Source organism: Arctopsyche grandis, chromosome 12 (genome assembly GCF_051622035.1).
Source record: "Arctopsyche grandis isolate Sample6627 chromosome 12, ASM5162203v2, whole genome shotgun sequence".
Classification (NCBI taxonomy): domain Eukaryota; kingdom Metazoa; phylum Arthropoda; class Insecta; order Trichoptera; family Hydropsychidae; genus Arctopsyche; species Arctopsyche grandis.
In genome coordinates, this window is record NC_135366.1 from 12097586 (window position 1) to 12117900 (window position 20315).

General features: G+C 33.6%; 2 protein-coding genes across 2 annotated transcripts in view; one reads left to right on the forward strand and one right to left on the reverse strand.

The window, feature by feature from the left end:
- Positions 1-16979, forward strand: part of hwt (SH2 domain-containing adapter heavyweight) — a 35466-nt gene extending 18487 nt beyond the window's left edge. The window contains exons 4-7 of the mRNA XM_077443319.1: positions 10763-12883; positions 14431-14596; positions 14667-14786; positions 14928-16979. Coding sequence (XP_077299445.1) covers positions 10763-12883; positions 14431-14596; positions 14667-14786; positions 14928-15117 — 2597 coding nt within the window. The 3' untranslated portion in view covers positions 15118-16979. The remainder of the gene's footprint in view (positions 1-10762; positions 12884-14430; positions 14597-14666; positions 14787-14927) is intronic.
- A 1884-nt stretch (positions 16980-18863) lies between these two features.
- LOC143920557 (gonadotropin-releasing hormone receptor-like) overlaps positions 18864-20315 on the reverse strand; it is a 76866-nt gene continuing 75414 nt past the window's right edge. The window contains exon 6 of the mRNA XM_077443475.1: positions 18864-19701. Within this exon, the coding sequence (XP_077299601.1) occupies positions 19422-19701 (280 nt within the window). The 3' untranslated portion in view covers positions 18864-19421. The remainder of the gene's footprint in view (positions 19702-20315) is intronic.

The following is a 20315-nucleotide window of genomic DNA, read 5'->3' on the forward strand; positions in this document are numbered from 1 at the left end:
GAACGTAATATGTGCGTCGGTCTGACGTTGACATGCAATATTCTGCACTGAAATAGACATTTCCTTGAATAATCAGCTGAATATGGATTATAGTAAATCTGCAAAGCTATGTTTGTATTCATGGCATGGTCCAAAGATGAAAAGCATCGTAATTAAATTATTTTATTTTGAATATTTTTGATGAATTCAATTCAAAATCAAAATTAATCAATTCAAATTAAATATATTATTATATATTATTGTTTTTTTTCTTCTTGTGTGTCATCTAGCTAAAGTTGGTAATCATCTAGTACTCTTCCTTCACCATTCTACGCACATCTTTCCTCTTCTTTTCCCCGTATGATTGATATTTGTATATTTTTCATTGAGTAAAATGTGAATAGAATATTCTAGATTTATATTTTTAATGGTTTTAAAAAGTCTGATTTATTTGTTTAGGAACTCAAATACGTTGAATCTTAGAAATCTATGAGATGTGAAATTGGGCACATATTTATGGAATTGAAATTAAAACCATTTTCGCAAGTTGCTCTAAAATTTTTCTTATAACGCTTTAACCAATCTGTTCTAATTTTTAAAGAGATCTTAAGTTTGATGTAAATGTCATATTGAGTAATTTCTTAAATTAAAAATTATTTTCTTTTAAATCGGCATTGGTCATTTTTAATGTTTTTTTTTAGTAAAATGAATATTAAATAGTTTATTTTTGTATCATATAAATATTAAATATTTAAAAGAAATATTAAATAAGACTTTTTTCTGAAATTATTTGCATGTATTCTTGCAAGGTGCTGCAAGAAAAACATAATACTTGCTCAATTTCGGTTTCAAACGGTTTCATGATAAATGAGCACAAGTGTTTGCAAGGCGTGTCATGTTTTTAAATAACTACGAAACAATTAAATCTCTTAGTTTGCTTTTAATAATACGCACTTTTGTTTTTCTTCTACACACAATTAGAAATTTTCACTGTAAAATTGAAGCGTGGAGCCAAAAAGTTACGATTTTAGTTTTTTTTTTGTTATTAAATAATAGTACAGGTATTATTTATTTATTTATTGAAAAATCAACACACAACATTATATGTAGAAATGCATAAAAATAAAGAATAAATGTAATAATATAACATCTGAGCCCAATTATACATAGTTATAAAGTATATAAAATGCTATATAAAATAAATATATATATATATATATATATATATATATATATATATATATATATATATATATATATATATATATATATATATATATATATATATATATATGTATGTATATATATATATATATATATATATATATAGCTTGGTTCTGGATGCATTTGCTGAAAAGCCTAGCTAAGATATTAATTAGGGGGGGGCCGCCACATTTTAGTAAGTCAATGGGAATATTATCTTCCCCTGGGGTTTTACCGTTCTTTGCAGTTTTTAGCGCGGCCTCTACTTCGCTAGGCAATACTGCAGGAACCCTTTGGCCGTGTGTCGATTCCAGAGCGGGGAATTGGCCGTTGTCGTTCTCGTATAGTTTTGCATAGAACGTGTAAACTCTGTCTATGATTTCTTCTCTATTCCTAATTATTACTCCGCTCTCTGATCTGATTGCGATCATTTGGTTTTTGCCTAAGAAAAGATCCTGTTTGCACTTTTTCAGGCTACGGTTATTCTTAATGGTATTTTCTATTAGCTTGCTGTTAAAATCCCTGACATCCCTGACTATTCTCTTTTTAATTTCCTTATTTACTAGATTGTATTCTTGCTTATTATTATCCCTATCTAAATTCCTTTTATGCTTAATTAGGTTTTTTGTTTCCGCTGAAATTTTGCTTAATTTAATCTGTTTCCTGAATCCACCTAATTTCTTACCTGTTGAGGTTAGAACCGAACTAATTACAGTGTTCAATTCCTCGATGTCTGCTTCTGGGTTTAATTTCCCGTATCGATTTCCAAGTTCGAGTTCGAATTCCTTTTTCCTAGACCTTAGTTGAGCGAAATCTGGAGAGTTACTGCATCCTTTTATTAATTTCCTACGTTCGCAATTTATATTAATGGCCATCTTGGCACGGACTAATCTGTGATCGCTACCTATATCTACTTTACTTAAAACACTAACGTCTTTAACGGAGTGCAGGGCATTTGTTAGGATGAAATCGATCTCGTTTCTGTCTCCTTTAGGACTCTCCCAAGTCCACTTATTGTTGGTGTTTTTCCTGAAAAATGAATTAGTGATAAAGAGCCTGTTGTGTTCTGCGAATTCTATGAGGCGATCGCCTCTGTCGTTTCTTTGGCCGGTACCAAAATTGCCTACTGCTCTTTCAGTATTTGCCTTTTGTCCTATTTTTGCGTTAAAGTCGCCCATGATTATTTTAAAGTGGTGACGGCTATTATCGTATGCGTCCTGTATTTTTTCGTAGAAGTCTTCTATTTCCTCGTCTGGGTGGCTAGATGTGGGGGCGTACACTTGGAAGATTTGACAAGTGTACCTGCTCGAGATTCTTAATACTATATAGCATATACGTTCCGATATGTCGCTTATTTCTATAATATTTCTTTCTATTCTCTTATTGATAAGAAACCCTACTCCTCCTATTCTACCATTTGGTAGCCCTCTCCAGTAGAGACAGTTACCACTTTTTAGGATTATTTGGTTTTGCTGTTTCCGTCTTACTTCACTAAGTCCTATTATATCCCATTTGATATTTTCTAATTCATTCTCTAATGCAAGCACACTTCCTTCACTCGATAACGTTCTTACATTGTACGTGGCTAAATACAGGTTTCTATTAGCTAAGCTATCATCCATCGTCACTCTTACCTTGTTGGAGGTTTGGATATTATTTTTCTCGCATTTATCCAAGATGTGTTGAGAAAAAGGCGGTACTTGAGAGAGATTTCCATTCAAGGAGTGAGTTCTTACCGCCATAGACTCTTCTCTGTGGTCAGCTTTGACAGATAGTCATCCTAGGTATCACTTGGATCACTTATGAGTTATTACATGCCATTTAACAGGGTTACTTTGTAAGTGAAAGTAGTTAGTTATGATAATAATAGATTAGCAATTGTTATACTACTTTTTTTTACAGATCTTTATCGTGAGACGCCTCTTTGGAGACAACGGATTTATATATGTGAGTGCGGTTTGCAATTTAATATTTTAATAATAAATTTAGTAAAGAATATAAAATTACACGAATTACTTTAATATAAATTAAATATGAAAAAGAACTATTAGACAGTTGGGAAACACCGTTTCTGTTTGCTATTATTCTATTAAGTAAAGTTCGTTAAAAATTTTTGTCTGAAAGCAATTATGTGGAAGATTTATTGCTTCTGTGGGACCGAATTTTGACTGGCGAGCAGGGACCCTTATTTTTTTTGTATTCAGGTAGGGAGATGTATCTCGTTCGTATACGCTTTTGTAACTGACACAAAATTAACACAAAATTTTTCGCAATCACTGATATTAAAAACGCTGTTAACGGCCGATCGTCTGTTTATTTTTACACTTAAATTATACTAGGATGCAATTAGTAAAATAAGTGATTAGATGGTTAAATTTTTAGATTAAATTTCGTGCAATAGCCGGGCTTAAGCGAGTAATAGCGGGAAGAACGCAGAAGCACGTCTACTCAACCACGATTTTAGAAATAAATATTCCCAATTTTGAAGCGTTGTTTTGGCGTAAGTCTATTCATGGTAAAGTGGCAAACTAAATTAATCACAAATCAGCTGTCAACTGTCAAATTGGCTGTTGCTAGAAAAAATGTGTTGTTAATTCGAAAAACAAATCTCTAAAATACACCCCATAGCATTCGTAATTTTTTTTTTACACAACTGTTGAAAAAAAAAAATTATGAATCAGCGCAGTGTCGAATAAAGATATTTGTTCTGTTTTACAGCATACACATAATAAAAGAATATTTCCTATTCATAAATAAATTTACAATTTACCACTTTATATCAGTCATTTCATTCAATAAATGAAAAAATGATATTTTTCAACAAAATATAAAGATATTGGCTCTTTATATTTTATTTTTGGAATATGATACGCAATACTTTGTTCGGCTTGCGATCTACAATTATTCACTTGTGACACAACCCCGCACGACATATATATATATATATATATATATATATATATATATATATATATATATATATATATATATATATATATATATATATGTCGTGCGGGGTTGTGTCACAAGTGAATAATTGTAGATCGCAAGCCGAACAAAGTATTGCGTATCATATTCCAAAAATAAAATATAAAGAGCCAATATCTTTATATTTTGTTGAAAAATATCATTTTTTCATTTATTGAATGAAATGACTGATATAAAGTGGTAAATTGTAAATTTATTTATGAATAGGAAATATTCTTTTATTATGTGTATGCTGTAAAACAGAACAAATATCTTTATTCGACACTGCGCTGATTCATAATTTTTTTTCAACAGTTGTGTAAAAAAAAAATTACGAATGCTATGGGGTGTATTTTAGAGATTTGTTTTTCGAATTAACAACACATTTTTTCTAGCAACAGCCAATTTGACAGTTGACAGCTGATTTGTGATTAATTTAGTTTGCCACTTTACCATGAATAGACTTACGCCAAAACAACGCTTCAAAATTGGGAATATTTATTTCTAAAATCGTGGTTGAGTTCGCTAAACTTACCGTGCGCTACTTCTATTTTACATTCGTGAAATGGCCGCCAAGATCGTTTGATTTAATACCTTTTGATTATTTTCTGTGGGGATATGTGAAATTGCTAGTATACGCCAATAAACCAGAGACGATGGATGACTTAGAAGCCTTCGCCGCGTTATTGCCGATATATGGCCCCACCTGCTCGAAAAAGTGATCGAAAATTAGACTTTTAGATTGTGCATTATTCGAACTAGCCACTGTGCCCCTTTGACCGATATCATATCTAAAAACGAATGGCATTATATTATCTTTCAATAAAGTCTATACCATGGCCATTACCAAAATTTTTACGTGTTTTATTTCATTTTAAAGTTCTATATCTCTATAAATTCACCCTATACATATATTAAGTAAACGTGAAGCGTATCTAAAAGTATATTCTTAGTTATCAGTCAGGGGAGGGTTGAAATTAAATAAAACGAGGAGGAATTGATTAGAGGCGATTAACGTAGGTGTCGTGTCCGTTGATGCGTGGTATTGCAGAGGCGTAACGCTTAAACGGTTAAACGCCATTGACGCATGGGGTGACTTCCAGCCATTTAAAATGGACCCAGTTTGACCTCGAGGATAGAGGGGTGTCGATTTGACTCCAGACAACGCTCATTAATCTCATTAACATGAGAGAAACGTTATAATAACAATTCCAAATTCCGGATCGGATATTTGTTATGACGCATCGTTAAAAATTCACATGTCGCACAATATGCGGTGGCTGTGGGTGGGTGAGTGGGGGGAGGGTGGGTGACCTTAATTACGGTAATAAAATCGCGTCTGCCGTGTAATTACGACGATGAGGGGGTTAATGACGTCACGATGACCGTTTCGCACACGTGGTGCGCGCACCCCCATAGTACGATTTGACGGTCGCCAATTAAATATACATAGTAGTTGTGATTCGGTGGGTTTTTATGGTGTAATCTGATACCATGGTGAGTTTGGCAGCGAACGGTGGACTTTGACGTTCTTTCTGACAGTTTGGATTTTTTTTTTGAATTGTGACAGTCGAAAAAGTTCTGGTGTATTTCAGGATTCGTTTATTATGTATGTACATATGTATCCATGCTGGAAGTATCGGTTACAATAGACCAGGGGTTTCTAACAGGCGGTCCGTGAAAAGTGGTCCCTTGGGGTTTGTAGAATATTTTCAAAGGGTCTATTTGACGTGGGCTTGTTTTGTAAATTTTGCCGCAGTGATAGTTGTGTGATGTCTTTTAAGGTGCAGACACACAGAATGGTACGCGGCACGTTTTTTTTTTTTTAGATAGGTTTGCACATGCAAAACATACGCCGACATACCTAGTATTTACCGTCGCGATCCTTATCAAAACTCCCCCTGGATTATTTTTGATGATGTTTTATGTTTGTATTGACGTGGGATTGACAGTGATCGATAACGATGATTCCCATATTTGAAGTAATGTAGGAGAAACTTGTCGAAACAATAAGATCGTACAATGACATGAAGACAGGCCTGTTTAAGCTGAGGTCTATCTAGGTGTGCCTTTTTCACTTTGAGTAAGTTCTTACCATCAAACGAAGAATTATAACAATTTTGGTTGATTTTAATTAATTTTACTATAGTATATTTTGATATAAAATGTAATTTTAACAAAAAATATAATAGAAACGTTTTAAAAATTAAAAAAAACTTCCTTGCCGTGCGTTTTTCTGATATTTAATTAAATTCCTAAAGTGAGTAAGGGGTGGTTTTTTCGGTAGGGCATTTGTAGCTTTCTACAAATTTTGTACTATCTAGTTTCATTGACTAATAAAGGCAGTTCAAAATTAAATCATACATATGTATATGTATTTTTCTTGAACTATTTCATTGAAAAGAAAGAATTGTGCAGCATTGATTTTTTTGACATATATTATTGTTTAATTCAAATATAAAATTTTTCCCTTTTTTAAAATATTTACACTTGAAAGGGTGCATATAAAAATCGGTATGAGGAAGCCTTTGTGTACAATAATATTTTTATACAATATTTTGGTTATCAAAGGGAAACATATTTGCGGACGAAACGCCTACCTCCACTACCCTTGCTAGGGAATGCGTAACAGTAACCACCCTAGTATCAATTGAAGGGAAGGTTTTTTCATATAAATTTTTCAAAGAAACCGTAAACGAGGTAAACGCATATGAATTCTATTAGGATATATACATACATAGTACCGTTTCCTTTGAACACTTCAACATGTTGACGTACGAATGTGCTTTCAGAAACATAAACTATAATTGTATAAAATGGTAGAACGTGTATAATATTGTTTTTGTATGACAGGTATGCATTTGATAACATTTAGACGTGAGCTATCTAACTTTATCTTTCATTAAAAAATCTTTGCTCTGCGTCACTGGGTGGTGCGTGAGCGTAGCTGCAAACTGCACTGTAAACTGCTCTACGGTCTCCGTTGCGTCACCAACGGCGAAAATGACCATGAATATGAAATTTATTCATTTCATGCAAAGTGAAATAAGAAGAGAGAGAGATGAAGCAGCAGTGGGAGGAAAGGGAAGAGCCGTAAAAGCCTCCCGCAGGGCCACCGAGACAAAGGGAAAGAACTCACCGACCCCTAAGGGAAGCCACACTTCTCCACCACGTCCCCTTCCAAAGACCGAAACTTTTTGATTTACTCGACCCGTTATCGAGATCTGCCCTTTCAAATGCTCCTCATTGTTTTAATAATGCCGCACATTATTATTATGACGTTTTTCCTCCTATCTATCTGTATGCACGTTGGCCGGAAAACTTTTCATTCCCTTTTGGCTCAATGTGGCGCTAAATGCCATTACAATACTTTGAAGTAGCCTACGCAGTGTTTTAAAATTGATAGTACTAATTCTTTATATTTTGAAGCTAGTATTGCTGTTCAAAAACACTTTTGGAATATAGAATTAATCACTTTGGAGATTAAGAAGTCACGTTTCGGAATTATTTTGTATTATACTTGAAGACGATTCTCGCCTTACTAAATTGATCCTTGAGACGAAAGCGCTCTTCTATTCTTGATACATAATGTATATGTATAATGTAAGCGTCTGTAAAAATGTACGGCAATAAAGTTGTTTGTTGTATTAGTGTTGTGCAAAATTGCGCAAGTTTTCAGTTAATATGACTTTTTTCTTTGTTACTTTTAACTTTAATAGTTCCTGGAGAGTTTATTCTTAAGTGCTTCTTAAAAATTCACGAATAGAATGAGCTCAAAAGCCGCTACTGCGTTTTGTGGTGCATAAAATAGTGCAAAGAAGTTTCTCTCAAGTTTCATGGTAACATTAAGTTCGTAAAGATAATTCTGGGCTTTATTTTTGTAGTACATAACTATGTATGTATGCAATTTCGAGGGAAATATCGCTTTTAAAAGTGACATACTTTGTATCAACAGTTTTCGCCTATCTCTTCATTGATTGTTTTACAAGAAAATTAAATATATACCGCAAATATTTGATACCTTCAATTTAAAATAATCTGTTTGTTATCTTTTTAATAGCAACATGCTCGATTTCAAATCTAGCTTCAAACATTACAATTTTAGTTTGATATGTAATTAAGTGTTCTGGAATTAAGTATTATATACTTCCTGAATTTTACTATAATAATAATAATATACGATAGAAGAATAGTCAACCCAAAAATAATTGATTTTCTTTTCGCTCTTATTGGGGATGAAATCTTTACTTTCAGTTCATTTCCCAGTGTATATAGTATTTATAATATTTTTTATTCTCGTATTCATAATAGATTACCAGAAACGATTCTATGCGAACATTGAACTACATAGTCGTGTTCCATTTAAAAATGTAGCATTTAACCGAGCGGAGACTAGATGGAAACAAGTGACGTGAATTCACTAATGGTGCATTGTTCGCTGGTTGAATATTTAATGGACCAAAAGAGATAAGGACGCGTCACACTTCACCATACCGACCAACCAGCCAACTTTGCTTGAACGCAATCCTACACGCCAACATAGGCATACCATATTGCACGTACATAAATATGTATGTATTCATAATATATAAACGGTTGACCGTTGCTTGCATACGTGATGAAGTGATGCTGTTTTTGAAAAGCTATACCCACCCCTTTACAGTCCACCCTCCACGAACGGTCGGCAGCCAGTTATGTACATACAAAGCAAACAAATCCGTTTCATTCATCAAGAGCTTCGGCTACCCCACGCAAAGCATGCAACTGGTTTTTAGAACTCATCACGCGATAATCGACCTTATATTGCAGACGAATTGAGTTCAAAATAGCTCGCTATAGTCAGTGGTGATTGTCCAGACTCTTATGCACTTTACAACCAATTTGCCCCCTGCTGTACAACTCTTGCATTTTTCCAAATGAGTTCACCAGAAAAATCTCTCGTCGAAAGTGGATATACATAAATACGCATCTTGCTCTCGTATCTCTGCGGTATTTACATTTTTAACATTGGCAGGATATGCCTACCTCGGGATGAACCGTCTGTAAAATTTAAGGTAGGGGGTGTATATCTCCGCGAAGCTTTATGAACGCCTGGGGATACATTTAATATGTACGCAATATGTAGATATGTTTTTTTCTGCACAATTGGGGTCCCATTAATTATGAGGTCTTTGCGCAAGAGAGCGCCCCGTCCGAAAAATTACCGGAATACAAATTTGACGTGTTGTAAACAAAAAACTTTTGCGCATTATTCATAAAAATGTATTCGGAGGAAACGGTGCAAAAATAAAAATAGGAACTTCTTGAGGATTCGTTTTTGAATACGACTTAGAGATAAAAGTTTTACGAATAAATAATGTATGATAAATTGCGCGCCTTCCCTTGGAAAGTTGGAACAATTACTTGCTTTAGAGATTGTTTAATTTAATGTATAAATCTTGTAAAAATATGTGATTATATTACATACTAAACAAGACTTTGTTATGGGCTGGAAAATTTAACTGTGTTTAAAAAATTGTAAATAAACATAAAATCTTAAAATTCTTTGCTAAATAAGAAATAATTATGTAACATCAAACATCTTAACCATGTCTTTTGTCAAGTCAAGTTTTAAATTTTTTTATTTGTTTTGACACTTGCTACAACTTTCCAAGTAACCAGCGGTGTAGAATAGTGGTTAGCATATTATGCTTTCGAGCAGAGTGTCACGGGTTCGATTCCCACTGCTGGCCAGATCTTGGTTTGTGATTTGAGGTCGATCGCTTCTTATCAGAGAAATGCCTGTAAAATTGGCATTCCCTCCCCTATTTCTCTCGCAAATCTTGAGTTATTCAAGATTTACCGGTGTGTATAAAAAAATGCTGCAAAAATTTCTCCATAAATGTTTCTGTGTATGATTATCGTATAAAAATTCGTCATGTATAAATGCTTATTGATCGTATTATATAAAGATCCTTGCAATGCATTTTGCAGTGTTTGGATATACCCCAAATCATATTCCGTAATAGTCACAGGCATTACTAACAAACTAATCAGTAGATTATTTGACAGAATCACTAATAACCATACTAAGTGGTTAATCACTAGTAACCATACTAATCACTAATGGCCATACATACACACTTGTGAAGAGTCTCTGTGATCACAACAAAATGTCTATACCCTTCAGGTATAAACATAGATTACCTAAACATAATCTGCTTTAGATCGTCGACTTTAGAGAATCTTTAGTTAATATTATGTATAAGATGTATTATGAGCATTTATAAGAATTTGTAAATACGTTTTTGAGCTCTTTTTTCCTATTATGCTACATTAGAATAATATAATACTATAACTACTAACAAAAATTAAATAAAATTTTAAAATAAAAAATGATCAGAAGATCAGTAGCTATTAAAATAGATAGAATAGAACATAATTTAGCAATAATTTAAAAGAATTTAAAAATCAAAATAAAAAATCCACTATAAAAAAAGCGTTTCCGTATTCCTTGATAGTAAACGGTTGAAAATTTGTCGCCAAAAATTACCCCAGTTTTTTTCTATTGCATTTCCCGTATAAATTATTAAGTTCAAATTTGAATTAACATTGTGCTTTTGTATAATTTCAGATGGATCGTCTGAGGAAGCGTCCTCCTCGGATCTGAGCTCCGTTGGGGGTTCACCCGATAGATCTACCGTCTCCAGGGCCAACGATCCAGATCCCGGTCCAGAGTCGGCCACGTGCGCTGGTTCTTGCGCCACAGCTCCACCACCCTTGCGTCCAAAAGCTTCCACCGAAGCTCACGCATATGCGAATGTTCGAGGAGGTCGCGGCTGTCGATCAGCGAGCCTTCGCCAACCTTCGCCCTATTATTACGGAGATCTCGCGCATTATCGAAAGGCGGCCAGCTTGGGCCCTCAGCATCGCTATACGGTCACAACCGATGGCCTTTTTGTGGACTTAGACCGTGGAGACAGCTCATCCGAGGACGGCCTGTCGATGCCACCGAGGCGCTCGTGCACCACCTGCCGCCCGCACATACACCAGCCAGCTGTATTCTACTCGCCAGACTTCGACATGTCGGCCAGGGCTCGACAGATCTACGAGACGGCCTTCGACTGCAAAGTCGCACGCTCCGATGACGATCTCGATGATGTGGATCGAGTCAGCAACCACCCCATCTTGCTACAGTTGAGCGGCGACGGACGCGTTATAGGCCTCGAATCTTTTCCGTCGTCCTCTTCCTCCAACATTGATCCTACTTCGTCCTTACAAGCCCCGACCAAAAACCGTCGCAAAGCCGCCGTCCGCAACGAGGGAAACAGACGTCCTAAAAACATGCCAAACCGTCAACAGAACGAAGCGAGCGTAGTCTCAATACTATCCGAAGAGTTGGAGAACATAGACTTGAACAATTCCGAAAGCCGGGAATCAAACACCTCCCAATTGCCTCTTAGAGGATATACTCCATCGCCGCCTTCAACAGCTCCTCTGCCCACTAAATTCCAACAGAGTAAAGACAACGTAGCCATGAATAGCATCAAAAGTGCTCCAAATCTACCATCCCAACCGGCCCATCCTCGTTTGAAGGATCTGCGACTTCCGGTCAAGTCTTTGAGGGCTCGGGAAACCCCTGCCAGTAGCGAGGGTAGCATCATAGAAATTAAATCGAGATCAAATAACAACGCCGAATTTGAATGCAGCAATAGGGTGCGAAATATGATCCAAGACACTCAAGATAGAATGTCCGAAAGCAAGGGCAGACCTCGTCTGCACAATGGACTTTTTTTAGAGATTAAAGGCAGAGCCACATCGGACACTGACACGCCTGAGATGCACAGATTCCGAGGCTCGAAAGAATCCGGTCCAATTTTAGAATTCAAAGGAAGGCCTGGGAATAGGAGGCGACACAACTATTCGAGCATGGAAAGCATGGCGACTAGTAGCAGTGGTGGTAGTATGGAATCGATACGCAGCAGTACCAGTGAAGGAAATCGTAGTACAAGCAGTTCTGAAAGTAGGCACTCTACGTCGCTAAGCTCTCACAGTTCCGATTCGGGAAATAATAGCTGTTTCCAAAACTTACACCACGCGAACCCCCTCAGCGGATTTATATCGCACCATGCTAATAAATTGCACATTTTGAGTCCGATCTCGGATAAGTCGTCGCAGGAGCCAGCTTCGGAGACGTCCGACAACATAAAGAATAACAATTCTCAGAAAGTTTCACCGGAAGATACGGAGAACGTTAATGTGAACAATCAAGCGGCGACTCAAGACAACAATGTCAACATTAAGATAAAACGGAGAATGCCTCAGAATAAGAATTTGCTTAATTTAGCATTTCAGCAAGCGACCGCTGGAGATACGGAGATTCAAGGATCTGATAGCGGAATATCGATTCACTCGCGCGATGGAATCAAATCTAGAAATGCATTTTTAGGATTTTTGAAATTGAACCAAGCGCCGATGGACAATAGTAATAGTAGCATAGCCGTCGATGCCAATAACGGACAGATAGACTTTTCAGATTTGCCTTTCGATATGCCTAAATTGAGGAGGAGGAGGGCTGCAGCTCAAGACGCTTGCACCTCAGGAAGTGCCACTTCTGTAGACTTAAGAGAACTTCCTTTCGACATGCCTAAGCTTAGAAGGCGTCTTCGTGCTCCAGCTCCTACGAGTCCCGGAAGTAGCGGAGGATCTCACGCTTCGTCGAGCCACAGCGTCCAGGAGGCGGATAGAGCCCAAGGTAAAAATTTATGGAAGAACAGTAACGATCGCCTTGGGAGTGCAAGTTACGAATGTGAGAAATGCGGAGTTTGGGATAGGTACGGAAGGAGTATATTTGTAATAGTGATGTAATCAGGGTTAATTCGTTCCCATCACGTCCGGTTAGGGTGGGCGTATCGCCACAGGGGCTGATTAAGACGGATAACCCACAGACCGACCCACCGATGAACGTGGGTTGGACAGAAATTGAACCGAACGTCCCGACTGGAAATTTATCACTTGGCACAGTGTATCTGTGTATATAGAATATATCTCATGTAAACGCAATGAAATTCACTTGATTTATTCATCAGTTAACTTGTATGTGTGATCAAATCTGTTGATTTAGTAAGACAGGTGGATGGGTCTAATCTTTATAGCTGATATAATCGAAGTTATTAGTTTATTGAATATATAGGTACATATATATTGTATACTGGTTTTAACGTTTGTACAATACATCTTTTTAACATATGTATATACATATATACATATATGTATATAAAGTTGATTTTTCATTTGCTTGTTGCCTTCACCTGAAAGTCTACGGTTTTCAATTTGGAATAACCTAAATTTCTACATATATTAACCCATAATACTGTATTTTAACCTCCATATAACATTTTCTGGAAAGGTCAATTTTTTCCATCTTTCCAAATCTTTATAAATAGAAATAAGATATTTTAAAATATCAATTTTTTATGATACATACATATAATTTTAGTGATTTGGTATCTAAAAATATTAAAAGATACATTGCAAAATAAATTTGAGGAAAAATATTTATTACTTTATTTTTAAATGCTACTTATATGCTTACAATAATTCAAAAATATGTTGAATGCGTAAATGTGTAGATATTGTCAACCTTTGCATAATTTTTCTTCTCTGATTGGCATTGACTATAATATGTACATATAATATTTTGTACATTTGTTTTAGGTGGGTATAAATTACTCTCCATAGTCTTAGGTTGTTTTGTTCTTATCGAATATGTTCTAACGAAGTTATTTGGTCACCGGGGACCAAAAGTCGGTGTTCAAGAACAAGTCACGCTACTAGACCCTTTGTTGTCTATACTTTCATATGTTTTTCTAGACGATTTTTTTCCCCATTTCATTCGAGTGGATCTCGAGTCGCAAACTTTTCGCCGTTGCCGATCCATCACGGGGAGTTAAAGGAATTGAAGTGAAAGCCACTTTTTCTCGTGCCACATCTAGTCTGTCGCGTTTTGGTTTGGTCGTGCGGTTCCCCGGGATAAATTCCCCGTTAGTTCTCTCACTCTCGAATGCTTGTTATCTATCAGTCAAAGTTACTCGAGACCTGTCAAATCAGCAGGAGGGAGGGGGTGGGGCTTAAAGAGGATTTCTTTTCTTTAGAAGGGGTAGCCGTTTTGTGCGATGGGGTGCGAAAATCTGTCGAGATTATAAATTGCCTCATCATCACACCGAGGCGCTCCGTCGAAAAAGGCAATCTGTATCCCATTTTTCTAGTTTTATTTATATGAAAATATCTCATAAATTTCAGGTACAGCCAGGCCGAATTTGACTCTCAATCTCGAAGACAAAGTTAGCGGTTCTCAATCGAATCCCACAGAAGGTAGTCGTGGCTTGAACCTCAATTTTGGCACCTCTACTAATGTTCCGGTATTGGCTGATGTGGTGGATACTACATTACCATTAGAAAGACAAGGGTATTTTATTATTAAAATTGAATAAACTTTTATATTGTGCATTATAATTCATTCAAATTTATATTTACAGTTGGTATCATGGAGCAATGACAAGAGTAGAAGCAGAAGGTGTTCTCCGGGGCGCTACAGAAGGAGGATTTTTGGTTAGGAATTGTGAATCAGCACGAAAAGATTATTCCCTAAGTCTCAAGTAAGTATTATAAAATTGAATTGAATGGCAAATTAAATATAAACTAACAAATTGTTATATTCAAAATCTATTTTAAATTTTTGGCAAATGTATGATCCGTCATTTATATGTAAGTACATAGATTTCTGTTGTAATTTTCAGATCAGCTCGTGGTTTCATGCATATGAGAATTCAGCAATCTGAAGATACTGGCAGGTATATTCTTGGGCAGTTCAGTAGGCCGTTCGACACTATTCCTGAAATGATAAGGCACTTTTGTCTCAACCGACTTCCCGTTCGAGGCGCTGAGCACATGTGTCTATCAAAGCCAGTCATTGCACAGCTGCTTTAGATGTACACAACTTAATAAATGTTACACCGAAAATATCGAGAGTCCTTTAAAATGACATTCGTCCATAAGTTTAGTGGAAATTTTGTGCTTGTTATTATTATATTAATATTGCTTACAAATCACAAGGCTTTGTAATAAATAATCAGTGAAACACATCCAACGTACATATTGAGGTATTTATTTGCCTTGCCAATGAAAGGTTTTTATAAAGTATTATACATTTTATAAAAATAAATACGTAGTAAGTATATATTTTTGGAAAGCGCATGCTTTGAAGTCAATATTCATTCTTGTTTGTTGAAAAAAACTTCTCCTCTTTTGATTATTAAACTAAATTATATTATTAATGTTCTTATACGCAAATAAACAAAGCTTCAAAACATTTTTTTCTGCGAGATTATCTCTATATATTAATATATTGTAATAGATTATTTGAGCAGCCGCTGATATTATAAATTTACTTATATTAAATAATCTGACTAAATTGAAATCGCTTATGATAAACGTAATTAGACTCAATTTCAAAGTTTGATTTCAGCGTTGTTCATTAATTTTACAGGAATTTATGAAATATATCATTTAAATAAATTGTTGTATCAAATATTGAATTAAACACTCGTTAGGCCAAAAGTGCAATATGTATATGTAATTTGTAAAATTACAATTATAATTGTGCAATATAAATGTGATATAATGTATATCAATATTTTAGTACTTATTTGTCTACTTAACTGTACTTATCTATTATTGTATACCAATTGTATTGAGATTTCCAAAATGTGAACAGGATCAAAAATTAATACACCGATGGGCATAGATGAATGTTAATTGAGATAAAAAAATTGGATTGTTTGACATGTACACATGTATTTGTATACTGATGTCGATTGTGCCTCAATTGAATGCCTTCTGAATGCTTTATTTTATTTTTTATCTCACTTTCAATTGAAATGTTTCTATGGTTTGTTTTTTACATATCTAATGTACTAACAAATTAATAAGTATTGATGGTTAATTTAGATGCTCATTGACATAAGCTTTCTTATTCAGAAAGTATCGGATGAAAATGAAATAGTTACTGAATAGATATCTTTCTTATTTTCTTGATTTATATCTATAGTTTAAACTTAGACTAAACTAAGCATTATCTACCTGAAAATAAATAAAATGCCTCTCCTCTCCCTTTTACCTCTTAAATCTTTATTTTATTCTTCAGAGATATAAGAAGTGCTGAATCTACGTACATATACATTACAAAGATCATACTAAATATATGCATTTAATATTTAGGATTCAACGGAGTTCTAAGGATATGTAGTATACCTATACATAAATGTAAATATTTAATACTGAAATGCAAAATAATCTCACGTACTGAAAAAGAAAGGATTAAATGGTGGTATGTATTAATATATAATATATATCGTTTGGGATAAAAGAGTATATACATATAATAAATAATGAATTTCATAAATAAATTAATTCACATTGTTGTGCACACATTGTTAGTCGTATAAAGAAATATTTGTTAGAGAAGTATCTCATGTGTACAATCACGTGCGCTGTAACGCATTGCATCGTATGGACACAGGAAAAACATTACCTGGCAAAAGTGCCAAGTACTAAGTGTATTTTTTCTCTTTTATAGTAGAGATCTATTAGCAGCAAAAGTACAATAGATGACCAATTTAGAGATAGCGTAAAACTGTAGACGTAATGTCTTTTTTAGATTTATAAGTACATATGGGGGTTTATTTTGTGTTTGTACATACATATATACATACATACTTACAATATCTATATGAGTGAACAGAGTTGGTTGAGATGTTCTTTTTTTTAGAACTAGTTTTACTTTACTTTATAAAAAAATAAAGCAAGATAATAAATATAGTTTGGCATTTTTATTATTATTGTGTATCGAGTGAGAAAATAACCTTCCATCATCCTAATGGTGCAATGTGACATTAAATGATTTTCATATTCGCTTACTAATTTGGAAACGGCGTGCACAAATATATATTCCAGAATTATATGGATGTTTAAAGGGATTTTTAAAGTCATGAGGATAAGGGATGGAAATGTCATTGACATATGACTAATCTAAATATAATATGAGAAGACCTTCTGTAGCTGATGATTCATGGAAGATAATGTGTAAGTAGTAAAGCTGCCATGTTATTATTGAAAAAAATAAAAATAAAAACATAATCATATTTTGAAGACTCCTTAGTTCGATGGCATTTATATATTTATGTATATATGTTAAGGGGGCCATTCGTACTGGTTTTTTGGGTATCTGTCCTTGGGATTGTTCACCTGTTGGTATTATTGAACTCAAGTATTTAGAAAAATTATTTTGACAAAAATGTCCTGGTTTTGTCACATAACCTAAAAACATATAAAATAGTCACATAAATCATTAATGTATGTATTATAAAAAACACGGTTTTTTACAAAATGATTTAATTTATAGGATTTTTGAATACAAATATGTATATACATTTACTTATATTAAATGCATTTAATTATCACAACATATACATGATTATATATTTTTATACTTAATTCAATATACATAAAAATATAATCATAATGTATGTAATTTACATGGACAGTAGTAAAGAACATATTTTAAAAATTTTAAATTATAAATATAAAATATTTGATGATAAATTTCCTAAAAATCAAAAATTTAAAAATATATTTACATTTTCATACTATTTTACTCTTGGAGCCTTCGGGATTAGACTGTAAATACTGAATATTAAATGGAAAATTAAATAAATATGTTTTACGTTCAAATATACAATAATCACATTGTAATTTTATTTTATTTTATTTTACATATATACCAGGAAGGCCTTACAGGAAAATCCCAATGCGCCTTCCTGGCCAATTACAAATACAAATGCAGCATTTTTTATTATAATTCGTTGAATTGCGAGACACTGAAAAAACTCGCAAATTAACGAGACATCTATGAATTGTACATAAATTCTTATTGTACATCCATCAAATTTCAAATAGTGGTGACATAGTAGGTAGGAAGGATTTTTTAGCCAATTTTTTTTTCCGGGAACCGTTTCAACAATGAAATCAGAGAAAATTGGCAAACTCTGATAGGAAACGATCAACCTGGAGTCACAAATCCAGGTCTGACCAACAGCATACTCTGAAAAATTCATTTTCATTCAGGGATAGAACCCGGCACCTTCTTGACGTTAAGCAGAAGCTTAACGTCCGAGCTATGCTGCTGGCTTGATTTTTTTAATGATTTTATATTATTAAAACTAATGAATATTTAATATTGACTCGAATAGATTGTATTTTGAATTTAAATTCATATAATATAATATGTAAACACATATATAATATACACATGTATGTACATATATTTCACTATCACTAAATTATATATTTTTTTTACAATACTTGTAAAGTCTCAATGAATGGTGTTTAACAAGTGTTTTTTGAAATTTTCCGCCAAATTTTTGCCATATATTAAAATTTTATTAAACAAAAATTTGATTTATGATAAAAATGATTTAAAAATATTATTTAGGAAGATTTCGTTTAGTTATAAAACAGTTGGGGTAAATCCATTGAAATTAGAATGGAATTAGGTTTGATTACATAAGCTTAAACAATAATATATATCTTTTATTTTAGTTAAATTATTTTGTACTTATTCTGAATAATGTTTGAGTTTTAAAAATCTACACGTTGGCAGGTTTAATATTTTTTAATTAATTCATTTAAAATATTTTTGTACTTGAAAATATATTTAATTTAGTCATATATATGTATATATATGAAAATATATTTTTTTGCAATCTTAAAATGTGCTACTATTTGAAGAATTTGAATATACACATTCTTTTTCTGATTAGTAACTACATATGTATCTGCTTACCACATTTCTCAAAAACTATACAACACATACACATCAGTCTAACTGCTATATCGCTAGAAATACTGACTACATTGTATATTCCTGAGCACATTATTTTTATACACGAATATGTAATTATAATTCTGATTGAGTAACAAGGATTAGGCAAAATTTTTTTTAACTTTTTTTTTTAGTCTTATGTAGCCCACTTAAAATTAAGATATAAAAATATTCTCATTGGCACTGCTTATAATGTACTATCACTTTTCCATGAATAATGGTTTCAATAGCACTATTTCTTCTCCGTCGTAAAACTGAACTTATTCTTCTATCTACTATTATCTAATTCTATTCGAGTACTGAGGTAATAGTTGTTTTGGTAGTATGATAGGTATACTAAACCGTCCAACACTCAAACTCTCGTTATTGCACCACCGTTCGTAACACCGACAAGACTGTGATCATAGTGGGACGAGACCACTCCGTTACCAATGGATACTCGTCCATGTTGATTGTTGATCTTTGGTTTAATATTGCTGTTCCTGGTGACCTGCTCCCGGTCCAGATTTACCAAAGAAGCTTCCTCTGGATAAGCGTCGCTCTCCCTTCTGATTCTCGTGTTCATTCGGTCTACGACACGAGTACTGCTTCTTAGAATAGACGCTTGAGTCATTCTTGTAGATGAAAAATCCCTGTCGAGACAAAATAAAAGTGTATTTTTATATTTTTAATCGCATTGCAAAATACTACAATCTATATAAACATTGTATTAATCATGCAACATGTTTGAATTGAATTGTCTGAACTTTGAAGCAAATATAATTTTAGTATTGACACAAATTTATTCAATGTATATTTTTATTTCATGAAGGCATCATTATTATTTTTACATTTCACATTAAGTTGGAAATGTAAAATTAAGTGTGTTTAATATAAATTTTTATTTTATTTAAGTGTATTATATTATTGTCACAATTTCCACTTATAAAAGGGGCGCATATTTTCCCCTTCCCTTATGTATGTAAATACATACATACATATATGCATATATATGTAAATAGCATTTATAAGTGCCTTAAAATTTAATATGTAAAAATATTTTAAAATTTAGTCCAATGTTTCAAACAAATCAATTCACACAAAGACATGCTTGAAAAAGGTTTTAAATGTTTAAATTTAAATATAATTGTTAACATGTTTTATAATATAATATGATTATACTAAGGCATATTTAGTATTTATGAATATTTTAATGTAAAATAAATACTCAAGGTGGTGCTATCGACGAAAATAAAATGAAAGCAAA